At 39.8% G+C, this 14287-nt stretch overlaps 1 protein-coding gene across 8 annotated transcripts in view; it reads left to right on the top strand.

Annotated features, from left to right (window-relative positions):
* DOCK6 (dedicator of cytokinesis 6) overlaps positions 1–14287 on the top strand; it is a 2991519-nt gene that overhangs the window by 1704689 nt on the left and 1272543 nt on the right. For all 8 annotated transcript variants that reach the window (XM_044084603.1, XM_044084600.1, XM_044084599.1 and 5 more), the window contains exon 19: positions 6067–6153. In XM_044084603.1, the coding sequence (XP_043940538.1) occupies positions 6067–6153 (87 nt within the window). The remainder of the gene's footprint in view (positions 1–6066; positions 6154–14287) is intronic.

The raw sequence follows: 14287 nt of genomic DNA, 5'->3' as shown, positions 1-14287 counted from the left end.
AATTTCCGTTTTCTAGTAAGTGCCTTTTTGCCAGTCACCAGAATTAAACTTAAGGTCTTACTATATGTAGGCAATTCAGATTGTGTAGCCTAGCTCAAAAAATAATTTCCTTAGTTAAACTCATTTGCTCACCCAGTATTCATAACAGGGAACTTCTAAAGTCTGCCAACTCATTACACTTCCAAAACGTATATTGTTGGTTACCCCTTTTTTTCCACATCATATCTCCAACATTTGCTAGCTACTTGAGGAAAAAATCTTTGGAGTCTGTTTGGGGTGTAAAGGTATCTATGCAAACACTTCCGGGCAAAAATCCTAAATCTTTTAAACTTTGCTGTATATTTGGGACCCATACATATGTCCCCCCATTGTTTCTTTGTGAGTTGCCTATCTAATCTGTCTTCTCAATCTTTTATGACCTCTTATGATTGATTCCTATAGTTATTGTGCAATATTTTATATTCTCTACTAAGCATCCCTTTTTTAACAGCATCTTCTGTTCTAGATTCAATTAAAACTTCTATCAGTGCAGGTTTTTCATTTAGGATTTTCCTATCCCTTTCTCTCTTGTTTGTATTTTGATATCAGTCCCTGATAGGAAAGGGAATCATTAGCTTGCATCCAAATGTCTTCCTGGCTTCTTCTCATTTTGTTACCTTTCCTTTTCTAATTATTTATTCCAAATACCTAGGTTCCTTTGCCAGCGTCCTACAGAAAATTCCAGTGCCCTCTTGTCTATTCTCTGTACCTCTAATTGCAGTCATCCCTATCAGCAGAATCTCCTTTCTCCATTCCCATGATGGCTTAGTTCTTAGTATACTTTCTGCTACTTTATGAATACAGTATTGTGTATAACTGTTATTTTCCTTAAGGATTTGTGTCCAAAATCCAATTCTTACTTTTTTCTTGAATTATCCCCTTCATTTTCATCATCATCACTTTCCAGTTTGAATTGTAGCTTTCTGCTTGTATTTATAAGACGTAACTGTGTAACTCTGAAATATACCTTAAAATCAGGTAATCCTAGACCTCCTTGTTGTATTGGGAGGATCAACTTATCCTTCTTAACTCTTGATCTCTTCCCCTCCAAAATGAAATCCTTCAACTCCTTATTAATTATTACCCACAACTACTCCTCTGGTTGATGAAAATATGCCTGTCCTGTGTATAAAACTTAAGGGAGTGCTTGTATCTTGGTATCCATATCCATAGGCAAGAGCTTCCACTTTCTCAGTTTGTGTTATCTTTTGTTTTGTCTCTCTCCACGTATCCTTAGCTGCCATAACTAAATCCTTTTCTAATGCATACTCCTAAATGCTTCATTTTATTAAGTCCCCATAAGTATGGGTGTCACTGGACCAATTCATGTGGGAGTACATTGCCTTTGTTTTATCTTCATTCATTTTATATCCTGGAAAAACCTTGAGCTCTTTCAGAATATTTCACAACACTGAGATGTCCTTTTCTGGTTCCATCAGGTGCAAAATAATATCATCTGCAAATAATGCCAACTTTTCTTGAACATCATACCAGTTATATCCTGAGTCCCTTATTTTCTTTACCAGTGCTTCTAAATATGATGCAAATAACAGAAGGGAAAGAGAACACCCCTGCCTGGTTCCTCTATTCATACACAACTTATTAGAGAGGAACCGTGCCACTTTGATTTTTCCCTCCGATCCCTCATATGTCTGTCTAATCAACCTTATTATTGTTTCAGGAAATGCTAATGCTTCCATTGCCCTATTCCTAAAATCCCAACTTACTCTGTTAGATGACTTAACCAATAACAGTGGTATTTTCTTATATTCTGCTTCCTTCTAGATTATCCATCCATCGACAACCCCTTTTTACCATTTTTGTACATGGGGTTGAGGTGTCACTTCAACAGTGACAGTCATCTAGAGCCAAGGTTTACACTGCCTTCTGGATCATCATTGTTCTATTAATGTCAAATTTTGTCACCATTCTACAAAACCATGTTGTTCAATATCTGTCAATTTTAGCATCACCTTTGTCATTCTTTTAGCCTTTATAGACATGAACACTTAATCATAGTTTATAATTGAGATGGAACCTATATGAAGCTACATTAGATGGGTGTTTACTGTCTTTAAAAATCTGTGGTGGCTGTACTACCTAAAGGATGTTGGTGCATTCCCTACTTTTAAAATACTGTTAAACAAAACCTTTCAGATTTTTATCAGTTTCCTCCTTACTTCCAGACTTCCACCAGAATACCATTTTTTTCCGGAGACTTTCCTGTAGATTGGTTATACATAGGTTCATAGGTAGGTACTAGGCTATCGGGCCTGTATAAACCTTGCCAAAAAGGTTCCCCGGCTTTCGCCACCCAAGAAAATTATTTTCCTGTGCCCCTGTCAAGCAGTCCCTCAGAAGTGATCCCCGAGATGAATTTTCTGTTTCCCATCCAGTCGTCAAGGTTTTCCTAAGAGCCTAAGAGGGCCAATGGGGAGCTTTGCTTGACATGAATGGGTAGTTTGTTCCAGAGTATGGGAAGTTTCTGGGACAGGAATCTATCCCTCCAGCATGTTCTGTTTATTGTGGTGACAAGGATTAGGTCCCTGGAGCATGTGGTTCGGAGATATTGGGATTTCTTTAAGTGTAGCATGTCCAACAGCTCTGGGTTTGACATAGCTTTGTATGTTATGCAGAGATTGCCTCTGAGTAGGCGATATGTGACTGAGTAGAGGTGGAGTTTTTTGAGACGGTCTGCATATGGCATCTGTTTGAGTCCGGTAATCCTCTTAATGAGGTATTTCTGTGGCCTTTCCAATTGTTGTAGGTGTCTTGTGAGATGCATGCCAAACGGGGCATTGTACTCTATAATGGGTCTGATGAGGGATGAGTAGAGAGGAACAATGACCTCCTTTTTTCTAGAGGAGAACCTTTTTGTGATGAGGTGTGCCACGTAGAAGGATTTCCTGACTACTGTTGCGATGTGGTTATCAAAGGAGAGATTACTGTACACTATGTCCCGAGGTCTCTTATTACACTTTCAGTGTTTAGTGAGTTACCGCCTATGTGGTAGTTCATGGGTACTGAGTTTTTCCCAAAGGGGATGGCAGTGCACTTCTTGACAATGAGCTTGAGACCATGACTTTGACACCAAGCATCTGTCTCTGTGAGGCCTTTTTGTAGAATGTCTACATCATTAGGTGATTCTATTATGGCTCCCAGTTTGCAGTCATCTGCAAACTTTGTTAGCCAAAGACCTTCTGTATTGGCCTGCACTTCAGAGAAATAGATGCCGAACAGGAGAGGACCCAGGACCGAACCATGTGGTACTCCACTCGTCACTGGTCTGAAGTCAGACTTGGAGTCAGCTACTTTTACTATGTGGGTTCTGTCAGTGAGCCAGTTGGCCACCCATCTTGTGACAAAGGGATTTATGTCCAGTTTAGTGAGTTTATCTATAATTCCAAAGTCGGGGATGGTATCGAAAGCCTTGGCAAGATCAAGATAGGCTGTGTTCACTACCTTGCCCTCATCTACGGCTTTAGCGACTGCTTCAAAGAATCAGTCAGGTTTAGTAGACATGATCTACATTTTACAAACCCAAACTGAGTGGGGTCCAGGGTTTGGAGGTTACCTATGTCTTTCTTTATAAGCTCCAAGATGATACGTTCCATGGCCTTGCAGACCAGGCCCATCAGGCTAATGGGGCAGTAGTTTCTGGGGTCCGTGGTAGCACCCCCTTTGTGGAGTGGGATAAGCATCGCTGTGCGCCATTCAGGAGGCACAAGTAGCTTGAGGTAAGGCTATGATTGAACATGGTACTTAGGTGGCGTGCCAGTTTGTTCTGTAGTTCATGCAGTACTCAGCCTGGGATGTTGTCTGCTCCATGAATGCTGTGTTCTTGGCTTTAGAGAGTGCGGTCATCATTTTTATCTCATCTCCTTGTCGCTTAACTGTTAGTTGTCGAGCCTCATCTACCTCTAATCTTGCCATATTTAAGCCAACCATAAATATTTCTATTTGTACTTTTTCTTGATTTCCCCATGTCTCTGCTTTATGGAAATGTTCATAAAATGTCTGAAATATCTCTAATTCCTCTACAGGATCTTTAGTTATTTTTCTTGTTATAGGATCCCTAAGTTTGGCAGTAGCCCTATCTACTTCCTGTTGCTTAAGTAATTTTGACAAAAGTTTTTGTGCTCTGGAGTTATCAAAAAAAAAGGGTTGCTTAACAGCAGTCTATCTAAAGTGATGCATACTATCCATGTACTCCCTTATTTTCTCTTTAGCACTCTGCAGTTGTACTTCCTCTTGTTCTGTGAGATTCCCCTTGTTTTGTAATACTTTAACCTTTGTCAGCCCCTCTTAATAGTTCTTATTACTTAACTAGATCTCTTTCTTTTATTTTTACACCTTTTTTAAACTCCACTTTCATTGTATCCCATCAGTAGCTATAACTTCTGGAGTACTTTTTTTTTTTTTTTTTTTTTTTTACATAAACAGTCATACCTTTATATAAATGAAAACAAACCACACTGACATATTTTCATTTGCTAATACTATACATAATTTATAATCAATACAGTCACTGTCAGTAAAACATTACATAGCTTGTTCAATTAATTCCTGCCCTCCCTCAAACTCCACTCCACTCCCACTATGCCTATCTTTCCCCATGCAGTTTGCTCACAGACACCTCCAAGGATCCCACCTTCAGCTTCTCCACCTCTGTTACCATACCCACTACCCCTAGTACAGTTAGCCTACATCTTGACCTCCAGCAACTGTCCTGGGAGCTAGTAACTGAAATTTACCCATAAAGAGAAATTCATTGGCTGTTTTTTCTGAGTTACTGTTTTCGCACTGGGAGAGCTGAAATCAACCTGTTACTCAGTGTCCATCCATCTTGGAAGTCCCCAACTTCTGGACTACTTTCTGTCTTCCTTAATAACTCTCGGATAATATCCACCTTGCATTCCTTAAACTCCTCTCTTTTTAACAGGTAGGTGGGGTAGGGCAAGTGTCTCATATTTTCTTTATTACCCTGATTTTTATCTTAGTAGTTATTGGTGCAAGATCTGAAATAGTTATTGTACGTGGATCAAAGTTCTCAATTAAATGGGGATATTCCTGTGAAGTATAATTTCTGTTCAGTCTAGCCCAGTTAGCTATTCTACCTTGGGGAATAATATATAAATTCTCTTGAGTTGCTGCTACTGAATTCACATCTTTCATACCAAATATTTTTATAAATTTCTTCAGAAATCTACCGTTTTATATTTTTCCTTCTAGGCCCACCAGATACATCCTCATGTTACAAGTCAAATTCCAGTACCTACCTATAAGTGATACTCCCTACTGAAAGCTGATTATGTCTACCAAATTTGACAAAGATAGACAAACTGTTAAGAATTTGTTTAAAGCGCTTGTCATGTGTGCTGCAGCTGCTTATTCAAGTTCCACACCTTCACAGTCCGTGTTGAATATTCACTTCAGAGACCACTGTTATAGGTCTTTCCCAAAGAATTTGCTGTCATAATTCATTCACCCTTCCTTATGGAACTGTTAAAAATAATATTAAGGGCCTTTTAGCTAAAATTGCCTTAAAGAAGACAAGATTTTGCTTAGTTGCGTTTTAACCACAAATCAAATATCTGAGAACATCTCAGCCTGAAGACCCATGTTTCCTTCCTCTTTCCCCATGGAAAATAAAAATTGCAAGATTAATATAGTGATTGTCCTTTTTATGTTGTTTGTCTTTGTTTATTTCTTTGTCAAACCTCTGTTGTAGCAAAACATAGCAGATCAAAGCTGGGCAAAACTTTCCAAGGGGTATTCTCTCACCAGTGACTTTGAGGTGAGTACAAGAGGGCCTGCCAAGAGGGAACTGCTTATGAACTTCACAGATCCAGCTGTTGGATGGATAATAAAATGAGTACTAAGGACCTTCTGTCAGAAGTGGTGTTAAAGAGGCGAAATTACAATAGGCAGCCAAAATAACAGCTTTAGTATTGTTTGTCATGGTATTAAATAATGTCTCTGCTGTTATTTTAGGAAGAATTACAGTATGCATTTCTTTTGTTTCAGGTGCAACTACCTGGTATGAAGTGGGTAGACAATCACAAAAGTGTATTCAGTGTACAAGTAGTGGCTGTTTCTTCTGTTCACACTCAGGTGAGAAAGCATTTCCTGTATAAAACCTATTCTGCTGCTGAGGCCACACCTGGAAGTAGTACAGATGCTTTGTGAAAAGTGAATATAGTCTCAAATATTTCCGTATGTATATTGAACTTGTATGGTAGATTTGTTTCCAGAATTGCATTAAAATTTGAAATGCCACAATGTAGTTGTTTTAAACCTTGAAAGAAATGCTGCATGCTGCATTGTGGTAACAACATATGAAAGATCACAGAGAATCCTAACTAATGTCATGAGATGTCCGATGCGGTTTCCACAATCATCTGGGAGGCATGTTTATTCTACCAGGCAAATATCATGGGACTTCTCTTGATTTTAGTGTGACTATTAAGGATGTCCAAACCATTCTTCAGGTTGCTACCCCTCCCATCACCCGTTCTCAGTGGAGGGGAATTCTTATGAGATGGCCACCTTTTCATCTCTCCGTATGCTGCTTTTGCATCTCATATAGACCTCTTCGGTATTTTCATTAGAAACAGTTATTCCAATTCCTGTGCTGACTCTGAGTATTACATTTCTTAGTCCATTCGGAAAGTTTTCTTTTAGAGTTCAGACAGAATTTGTCTGAATCAAACAAAGGCAGAAATGTTTTTTTTTTCTTAGCCATCATATTTGAGCCACTTCAGGTTAAACAATGGTTAAACAATGACCAGGCAAGACTGTAGTTTTGAGTGTAGCTTTTGAACTAGATCACACCACTATTCTGAAACTTGCAGTTTTTTTTTTTTTTTTGGTAAAGACTTTTGTTGTAATGTTTCATATCTCTGTCGTAAGGCCATCTGAGGTTGATTGAAAAAGCTCCAACAATCAACAGTCGGGAATATCTGCTCTTTATCCTTTTTTCATCAAGAGAAATGTCAGGAAAGGTCTACTTCAGCAAGCCATGCAAAATGTAAGAAGCATTTGTCATGCCTTCATAGTTTAGCCTCCTGTTAAGCTTAGTAAGAAGTCCTATGTTCTTGACTTTCATTTTGATAGTTTCTGTATTTGATGGGTCACTGAAAGTAGCAAGGGAGTATTTTCATTAGCTCCTGGGATGACACCTTCATTTTTGGTATCAGAACACTAGCCTAAGAAGCCAATGAGAAGGTTTCCTATACATTAAAGAAACTGTGCGGTGTGGATATCCTGACACTCTCCACATGCACATTCCCACTGAGATGCTTTCAAAAAAAGCCTTTCTCAGTGGTATTAATGCAATCATAACTGCATAGCATCATGCTGCAATGTTTCTCTCTGCGCAATCTACACTGGAATCTGTGCCATTAAAAGCAGACAGACTTCAAAGTCTAGGTCAGTTAAGAGAATGCCACCAAAGTGAACCAATAGTAATTAACTAAACAAAAAATACACACACACACACACACACACACACACACACACACACACACACACACACACACACACACACACACACACATTATTTATTGGTGGAGGCAGACACCCCCCCCCTCCACCTTTGAGGAAAGAGAATCTTGCCATTGCAGTAACTATCTTTTTAAAAAATGTTTCAGCTTGCACAGGCACCTTCCTTTTTTCTTTTCTGGTTAAAAATTAACAGCAAAAATTAATTTCAGGCCCACCACTTGTTTGATTAATGTTTTGGCAATGACTGTTACAAAAATTGTCTTATCATTTGACTTGGTGCATATAACATAACATCAGCAGTTAACTGTCTATCTTTGCTCTCCTGTGCAAAACGTTCAGTCCATTTTACATATCTTTGATATGTTTTTAATAAAACATGTTGAATTGTCAATTTCTTCATCACCTACCCTTAGTACTAACAAATGTGTAAGACGTTTGACATTGTACGTCTTCACCAATGTCACAGCTTCTGTTTTTATAGTTTTAGTGTTACAATATCTAAGGTTAGATTGTCACCACATTTGACCACTGCACTATTCATACAGTGAAAATATGGACACACTGTGTTGACAACACTACTATTGTACTTTGTACTGTTACCTAACTGTGGTACTTCCAAATACTGGTGACCTCGAGCACAGTCCTTAATGAATTTGTAGGTTTTTGTGTGGAGTTTGCAAAGTTTGGTGGAAGCCTCACCTGGCTCCTCCAGCATTTACCAGCTAATTTAAAACCCCCATAGGTAACAGCTTACACAGCCAAGCCATTGGAATTGATACAGCTGTCTGCCTCATATCATACAGTGCACAGAGGACTTCCCATGGGAGATGAGCGTCTCTCATTTCCCCATTTTCTTTCACTTCATTAGACGTCATAAATCAGATGCTGTAGTCCTTTTCTGGGATAATCAGCTTTTGAGTGTTATTTTTGTCATACTGTTGATGTAATAGGCTTCCAGGTTATTGTGGTATATAGGTGGAGTATTTAATTGATGCAGTATTTGGACCCGTTTGAATTGTAAACAAAGGTTTTGTTACCCCTTCTGCCTGTAGCAAAGTTTGTTTTAAAAGAAGACTAGCAGCCCCCTCCCCCACCCCCCTGGTGTACAAGAAATATCTGTCCTTTGGTAGACTCATCATGCATCATATTCTTGTGGAGTGGCCAGAGTGTGGCGCAAATATTGGAAGGTTCCCCACAACTTAAATACTTCTTACCTTTGGATGGGGAATACAGAAGCTTGGACCAGTGGAGGCATCTCTGCAGCCAGAGCCTGCATGTTTCAAACTAAGCAGTTCTTTTTACCAGATACTGGAGGCCTTTACAGAAGGAAAGACATGCCTTCACAGTGCCGTCCAGTTTCAGAGAATACTGAACAGATCCTTATGCACTTCACAGATTCTGTGTAAAGTTTTCATGCAATTACTGAATTCATCTACTACAAAACAGACAAACATGGCAGGACTGTTGCCTCTGATGTTCTGTGCCATGTTGTATCTGTAATAATTTCTTGCTGTCTGGTTGAGGTGTAGCAGAAAATACCCAGCTCACTTTTTTCAGGATCTACCAAATTTGGGAAACAAGTTAAAGACCTGGTGTCAGATCTGGAAAAAAAAACAAACAAAAGATCATTTGCTGCCATTGATTTTACAAAGTTAGCAGACAGAGGGTAGAAAGAAAGTCCTGGGGGGCTGGGGATGTTGAAATGGGATGGGGGTACAATATACTACTTGATCTGGCCTTGGTGGAGACTGGACGAAGAGGGAATAGTCCATGCCTGATTGGCTAATGGGTACTTTGGACACTGTCACCCTTGTGGCACACTAACCATGTCTCCAGGAGTGATACCAGCATGCAAGGATGGGAGTAGACCCAAGCAGTATAAGCTGTCTAAGCCACTGAGCAGCAGTGGCAAGCAAGTCTGTTGCATTTGTTTATGGTACCCGCAAGCTAATGTGGGAGAGCTGACAGTTCATGGTATGGCAATGTATGTAAGTGCCACACAAATCCACTTGAAATAAATACGAGCAAAATTTAGGGGCTTATAGAAGCTGTGCTGCTAAAAATTTAAATCTGATCCTTGGAAACCTCTGAGCAAAAACTGGATAAAATGAGCAAGCATTAACTTTAAAAGAGAAAAGTTGTACTTCAGGGTTAATCTTTGGAGCAAGCAGAGAAAGCTGTCCCCATTTATTTGCACAGGGCTAGGTGCTCTTGATGTGATTGACATGTGTAAATCCATTAGTCACATATAAATTTACCTTGATTGAGGTATTGCCTGCTTGAAGTAATGAATTTGCACATTTGGGTGGCAGGGGTAGTTGCTTACAAATATTCATTTTGAATACGCATTAGGTAACAGAGTTGAAGTGGGACTCATGCCCATACATTAAAGTTTCATACATTTTCTTGTTCAGAAAATGCATATTGATGCAAATCTTGCTGTTTTACTAACTTTTTAAGTGAATAAGAGTAATACTTTGATTGTCACTGATTATTTTGCCTTTGTCCCACCATTATTTTGGCTTTGTCCGTGTTTGTTGAGCAAATAAGTTGAGAGGTATGCTGAAGGTAGGCAGGCCTAGGATCTCTGCAGCTATAGTTATAGCCAAATAGACATTGACATTGTCAGCATAAAGTGAAATGAATGAATGCTGTAGACATTGGCATTGCCAGCATTCACTGAAATGACTGAATACTGTAGACATTGGCATTGTCAGCATTCACTGAAGTGACAATGTTATAGACATTGGCATTGCCAGCATTCACTGAAATGACTGAATACTGTAGACATTGGCATTGCCAGCATTCACTGAAATGACTGAATACTATAGACATTGGCATTGCCAGCATTCACTGAAGTGACTGAATGCTAGAGACATTAGCATTGCCAGCATTCACTGAAATGAATGAATGCTGTAGACATTGGCATTGCCAGCATTCACTGAAATGACTGAATACTGTAGACATTGGCATTGCCAGCATTCACTGAAGTGACTGAATGCTAGAGACATTAGCATTGCCAGCATTCACTGAAATGAATGAATGCTGTAGACATTGGCATTGCCAGCATTCACTGAAATGACTGAATACTGTAGACATTGGCATTGCCAGCATTCACTGAAATGACTAAATACTATAGACATTGGCATTGCCAACATTCACTGAAATGAATGAATGCTGTAGACATTGGCATTGCCAGCATTCACTGAAATGAATGAATGCTGTAGACATTGGCATTGCCAGCATTCACTGAAATGAATGAATGCTGTAGACATTGGCACTGCCAGCATTCACTGAAATGAGTGAATGCTGTAGACATTGGCATTGTCAGCATTCACTGAAATGAATGAATGCTGTAGACATTGGCATTGCCATCTATTCAGTGAAATGAACGAATGCTACAGACATTGGCATTGCCAGCATTCACTGAAATGAATGAATGCTATAAACATTAGCATTACCAGCATTCACTGAAATGAATGAATGCTGACAGCATGTTGATCACACTTCCTAACAGCTTACACCCAGCCAGCCCCTTTGCCATACCCAAGCTAAAGGTCTGATGACAATGAAAAATAGGAAAAAAATATAGTAAGCACAGCACAGAAGTACAGCACTTTGCATGCAGGGACAGAAATGTTTCCCTGGCTACTAGAAAGAAATTAATTTTTTCACCTTGTGGTCTAATGTTGATTTAGTGCATAGTAGCTTCACCACATTTCCAAGAAATGGTCAAACAGCCCCAAGGAGAAAAATAGATACACTGCCTATGGAACAACAAATTTTGTTAGTTTTATGAAAGAATGAAGCCGCAGTGGTACAGCGGTAGCGTTGTTAACTCACAGCAAGAGATTCTCCTGTTCGATTCATGGCTGGAGTGCCTTTTGTGTGGAGTCTGCATGTCCTCCCCACGGTCGAGTGGCCTCCGAAAGACATGCGTGAATGAGCGTGCCTTCGCTGAAGGTTGGGCGTCGGGCTGGCAACTCAGCACCATAAAAAAATCTACTGCCAATCATTAGCAGACCGGAGTTCGCTGTGGCGAGCCCTAACTGGGAAAAGCCGAAAAGACAAACTGTGAAAGAAACAATATTTCAGTTCCCTTAAGGCAGCCCACAATAGTAGTAAAAAAAAAACAATATTTTTGATAACTTAAATATTTAGTTACAAAATTAATACACTGTCCCAATGGACTGTACCCTTTCTGAGAAGGTACACCCACCTCTGATTGAGAAGTTGCTACAACATGTAATGCTAGCAAACTTTGCTCTTTGCTAGATACTGCCCTCTAACAAACCATATCAACCACAACTGCCTTTTCATCTTATGTATTTATGTCCCCAAAATGATAGCCCCTTTCTGTACTCTAGTTTCTTACTGAGAAAAGAATGAAACATTTAAGAACTACAATAACATTTTGCTGTTTCAACTTTTGAATGGTAAGCACATACACTGCTCCCAACAAGTTATAATTTTGTTAGCACTGATTATATGATGACCCTGTACTTTCATGCACAAGATGCTTCCACACCCCTTCCCTAAAAAAGCAGGCCAGCTGTGTGCACATCTTTGATGCCTGATGGCGAGGAACGTGGGGAAAAAAAGAACCCACTTTTACAGTAATGTAGTAATTTCAATATATGGCTCTTGAACATATATACTCATCCCCAAACATGCACCAAGTACCTCTCAGAGATTCACAGCATTGAGGTAAAATCTGGAAAAATTGAGAGACTGGGGCCTTAACACAGTAAAAACAAAGAAACACAAATGAATTCTGCCCATGCTGTCCTTATTACTGATAGTAATTTCCAGGCTCTCTTGAAATCTTTCTCTCACTGAAACAGGCTCCTCTCCCTTTGTGGAAATATGTAAGCACTCTGGGAGTAAAGGAAATAATGCACCCTTATCCTAAAAATGAGCTGCAAATCTTTAAAAAAAAAAAAAAAAAAAAAGGTTTGTCCAGCTACAATGTCTTGCAATAGTCCTCTGCCATGAAAAATATTTAAATCTCCTCCATTTTCACCACTGTTTCATGTGGCATCATCCTGTCTGGTATTCCAGCCAACCACAATGCTGAGATATGCATTCTGGACCTAATAGAAAACATTCTGAGCCTGCAGCTCTGGTCTGAATGAACAGTGCAACAGTCAGCAGTTGCTCAAAAAAAAGAACTTGCAATTGTGGCTTGGTTCTTTATCCTGCTGGTTCACAAGTCAGAGCGGAGGTTGTAGTCAGGCCCAAGACGGCTCTGCCTTGCCCACCTTTAGGTAGGCTGGTATTCTGCTACCATACCACACATAGGTTATCAGCTGAAGTGATGTGGGGAAGCACAAACAGTAGGAAAAGACTTCAGGACATACCTCTCAACTGTCCCATTTTTGTATGGACTGATTTTTTGCCTTCCTTTTTGCCTTGTACCTTGCAAAACGCTTGATTTCCTGATAAAATTACTGAGGTTGCAGTCAGTGCCAGACATTACAGTTTTATACATATTGTCCAGAAAATGGACATTGTTTTAACTTTTTTTAAGTGGATTAGAGTAATATTTCAAAGCTACACTGCTTTGTTTGGGTGGGTATGCTGTTGTACATGGGGTGGGGTGGGGGCTGATATAGTGTTCTACACTTGAAAAGCATATCCAACAGGTGGTGGCTGTTTAGTATAACTGTAACAGCCCAAATGAGAAGGCTGAAACCCAAGTTATCCAAAATCAGTAGTCAGTATCCTGTTTTCCGACATGTCAGGAAACTCTTGTTTAGTCAGCCGAAAGTGTTTAGAGAGGTAAAGTCTTGTTTCAGCTCAGTAGACCGAGAACCTTAACATCTGACTTTTGTACATCAGTCATCTTTTCAACCAGAAATACCATAGAATTTCACCTTCTAGTCCCATTCAGGCCACATCCCAGCTGGTCCACTTCCCCACCTTCCGTCAGTCTTTTATGTTAACTTTGGCAGTTGACCCAATCCTAACCTGGGTTCAGAGGAGGTTTTACATTGGAGACTTACCTAAAACATGCTTTGCTTACTTAGAATGTCCCTTCAGATTACTTAGTGAAGACTTTGGTTCTGAAGATGGGGCCAGTAGCTTTCCCATTTGCACCACTTCCTAAGCCTCAACCTTGCCACTGAGTAGAGTGGACTCCAGCTGCATTCCTTCTAGTGGGCTGATGTTGTCCTTGGAATGTTGGAGTTTCAAACACTTTTGACACCTGTATAATCTAACCTCATGAGTGGGGAGGGGTCTTAACAGATGATTTACCAGTCCCAGATCCCAAGTTCAGCTCCATTATCCTATAGAAAAAGCTCAGGATGCTCAGTGTTCATTTGCTTGTACACCATTTAAACAATGGGAAGTGGTTGTGTACCATCAGTACAGTGGGAACACATCTCACTAATATGAGATAACACAATATGTCCTTCCTTTCCACTGTTACAGTATTCCTTACGATTGGGATCCCCTGCCAACAGTATCCCGACGTCCGGCCAGTATACCAAAGCCTTTAGGTTGTAATAGGGATGCTGCCGTACTTCATACTTATGCTCCCAGCACACAGCGTAGGGCATAAAGGTGACGTATAGCTGTACCATCCACAGTACTTGTTTGACGCCTGTCTGAATGCCATCTTCGATTGTCGGTCTGAATGCTTGTTCATCTACTGGTTACCAATCTGCTTGTCAGATAAGTATCCTTTTGTTTTTTTTTCCTTATCTTCTTTTATTTTATCCTTGTTGGTTTCATGTCA

The sequence above is a fragment of the Protopterus annectens genome, chromosome 9.part0 (assembly GCF_019279795.1).
Source record: "Protopterus annectens isolate FY-2018-M chromosome 9.part0, PAN1.0, whole genome shotgun sequence".
NCBI classification, from domain to species: domain Eukaryota; kingdom Metazoa; phylum Chordata; order Ceratodontiformes; family Protopteridae; genus Protopterus; species Protopterus annectens.
This window is presented reverse-complemented; position numbering and strand designations above follow the sequence as displayed.